Source organism: Hibiscus syriacus, unplaced genomic scaffold (genome assembly GCF_006381635.1).
Source record: "Hibiscus syriacus cultivar Baekdansim isolate YM2019G1 unplaced genomic scaffold, ASM638163v2 tig00110987_pilon, whole genome shotgun sequence".
In the NCBI taxonomy this organism is placed as follows: domain Eukaryota; kingdom Viridiplantae; phylum Streptophyta; class Magnoliopsida; order Malvales; family Malvaceae; genus Hibiscus; species Hibiscus syriacus.
In genome coordinates, this window is record NW_024062941.1 from 55,852 (window position 1) to 58,897 (window position 3,046).

Consider the following 3,046-nt stretch of genomic DNA (forward strand, 5'->3'; position numbering starts at 1 on the left):
TAAACTAATTTAAGATGTATACTTATATTAAACTATTAATTTAATTGCATGAACGAAGTGAATTTAGTAGTTAAATGAATGATTGTTAGATTATAAAGTATTTGACTGTTAATTGTCAAATGATTGAGATTCTTAAGAACATATACTACCACTTATAAGCACCATATATTAATAAAAAAACATTATTCAATAAAGTTTTTTATTATTAAACTGATGTTATTATAAGGTAATATATATTCTAAAGATTTTAAGTCGTTTGACATTGAATGTTTAAACACCTTTGCAAAGGCTAGCGCTCAAACCTAGGACCTTTAAAGATAATAATCATTCTTTTAACCACTGAAGTAACTTGATTAGTACAACTATTTAGTAAAATTTAATTTATTAGTTAGTAAAATATTATATATTAATACTTGTCATTCACTGCTATCTCATATTCTTTATTCACAAAAACACAAATGGACATGAAAAATGAGAGAGTGATTAATCATAAGTTCCAGGTGCATCCCTTGGTTTTTGTGGAAGAGCAAATCAATGAAGCTGATCGCAAAGCTCACTGCTCTGTATGCATGGAGGTGCTTTCAGGTCCATGCTTTAGTTGTGCACTCTGCAATTATCACCTTCATCAGAAATGTGCGGAGGCACCCTATTCAATTTCCGATCACCCTCTCCATACCGACCGCCACTCAGGTTTTTTTCTTCGAGAAAGGTCCCATCCCAATTCTGAGTATGCATATGGTTGTGCATTATGCAAGGGAAAACGTAACTTGTTCTTTTATGAATGTTATATTTGTTCGTTTTCCTTGACATCAAATGTTTAATTTATCTTCTTCGTATAAGCTTAACCCAAAGTCCAAACATGACTTCCACCAACATCCATTAACCTTCATTCAAACTCCCATGGATGAACTCAAAAGATTCAACTGCCTCTGGAGTCATCAACCATCACTTGATGCTATCTATTTTTGTTTTTTTTCTCCATCCTTTGTTTTCCATAAGAAATGCCTTGATGAGTTCCAGCTAAAATCCATCACCCTTTCCATCACCTACACCCTCTTTTTCTTGAATGTAAAATGAATGATCTCTTTTGCAAGCCGTGCCAAAAGAAACATGGTGGATCCTTTTATTCTTGTTCTCTTTGCATTTTTAACATCAATGTTGAATGTGCTCAGCCGAGGCCCGTTGTTGAAGACAAAGGCCGCCATCAGTACCCATCCACCTTACTTTGGAGGTAGAGCGCATTCATTTGCGATCAGGGGCGAATGCACTAAGCTCTTAGGGATCAAGTGCATCTTCATTATTTAGGGAAAAAAGTGAAATTTAGTATAATATATTAAAGAAAAATGGAACAAATAAAAAATTTTACACCCCATTATTTTTAATAAAATAAAATTAAAATTTTGGACACCTATTTATAAATTTCTAGATCCGCCACTGTTTGCGATGCATGTGGCATTGAGGGGAGTTCTATATCATATATATGTGCCACATGGAGCGTCATGGTCCATAAAGGCTGTACAAAACTCCCACCAATTATCAAATTTTCAAGACATGATCACTGTCTTTTTCACAAATATTTTCTCCGAAAACAAGAGCTTACAAGGGATGATTGCAAGATCTGTTTCGAAGAAATGAAACTAGAGTGTGGGAGTTACTCTTGTGTAAAGCCAGGTTGCAATTACGTTGTTCATGTGAATTGTGCCTTGGAGGATTCAAATCTGTACGAGGTAATTGAGGAATATTGCCGATGTGAGGAACTCAATGCAGATACGCAGTCTTCCATCACTCGTGTTATTGAGGTGAATGAAGATGGGGAAGCCACAAAGATTGAACATTTCAGCCATGAAGGTCATTGCTTGGTGTTAGCAGACAAGATGGAGGACGAAACTGATAGAAAATGTGATGGGTTTTATTATTGTTCGGAATCAGATTGCCATTTTTGTCTTCACAAAAATTGTGCTGAGTTGCCAAGAATCAAGCCTCTTTAGGTCTATCAACCCAATGTCACTCTTCAATCCAAAGTCTTCCTGAGATGTGCACTGTGCATACGAGAATGTAGTAGTTTCTTCTACGAAGTTGGAGTATATTACGTTTGCATAAGGTGTGCTAAAGTTCCTGATATCATTGAAGGTCAAGGACACTAACACTTTCTCTGTTTTGATTTCAAATGTAGGGAGCGATGTAAGGGATGTGGCACTTTTAATAATAGCTGGGGGGGTGCATTCAGATGTAGAAGCTGCAAATTTGCTTTGGATTTTGCATGCTTAACTTTACCGCATTCAGCTCTTCACAAAGTGGATCGACACATGCTATACCTTATAGCTTACTTATAATAATGATAATGATTATTCAAATCATTGTTATTGTGATATTTGTGAAAGAGAAAGAGATCCAAACCTTTGGTATTATCATTGTTCAATCTGTGATACTTCTGTTCATCCCAATTGTGTTCTTGGAGTATTTTCATTTATCAAAGATGAAACCAGATTGCCTGAGTATTACGATAACCCACATCATCATTAACCTTTTTTAAGAAGACCGAAGGTTACCCTAAATGCTTTCGTTGCGGTAAGCTTTGTCTTGAATGCAACTTTATTATCCACTTCAAATGTCTATAAAACAATTAGAGCTTTCGAGTAAGTTCCCTGAAAAATTAAAGAATCATCATTCTTTCTAATCATTACTATTTTGTAAAAATTTTAATTTTCTCCATGAAATTAGATGTGCGGGAGATCTTATCCGACTCAAGAAATTCACAAATGACATGACATTTTATTCCAACTTGTTTCAAAAAATAGTTCTATTGAGTTTTATCTATGATTCTAAGTATTGTAATTGTGAGTGTTGCTTGATTTATGATTTTGTGTGATTTGATTTCAATGTCATTTTGAGATTTGTTTAAGATTTTTTTGAGTTTATATGATTTGATTTCTGTATTACTTTAAGATTTGTTTGTGATTTATTTAAGTTTATATGATTTTATTTTACGTTTCTTTATGATTTAACATTTTTTTTTAAATATGAGTTATAGAGTTTTTTAAAATTA

At 33.7% G+C, this 3,046-nt stretch overlaps 1 protein-coding gene across 1 annotated transcript; it reads left to right on the top strand.

The window, feature by feature from the left end:
- The first annotated feature begins 458 nt into the window (after positions 1-458).
- LOC120148773 lies at positions 459-1,988 on the top strand. Its single transcript, XM_039161796.1, has 2 exons — positions 459-690; positions 1,594-1,988. The coding sequence occupies exons 1-2, from the start codon at positions 459-461 to the stop codon at positions 1,986-1,988; spliced, it is 627 nt and encodes a 208-aa protein (XP_039017727.1).
- Positions 1,989-3,046: the final 1,058 nt, after the last annotated feature.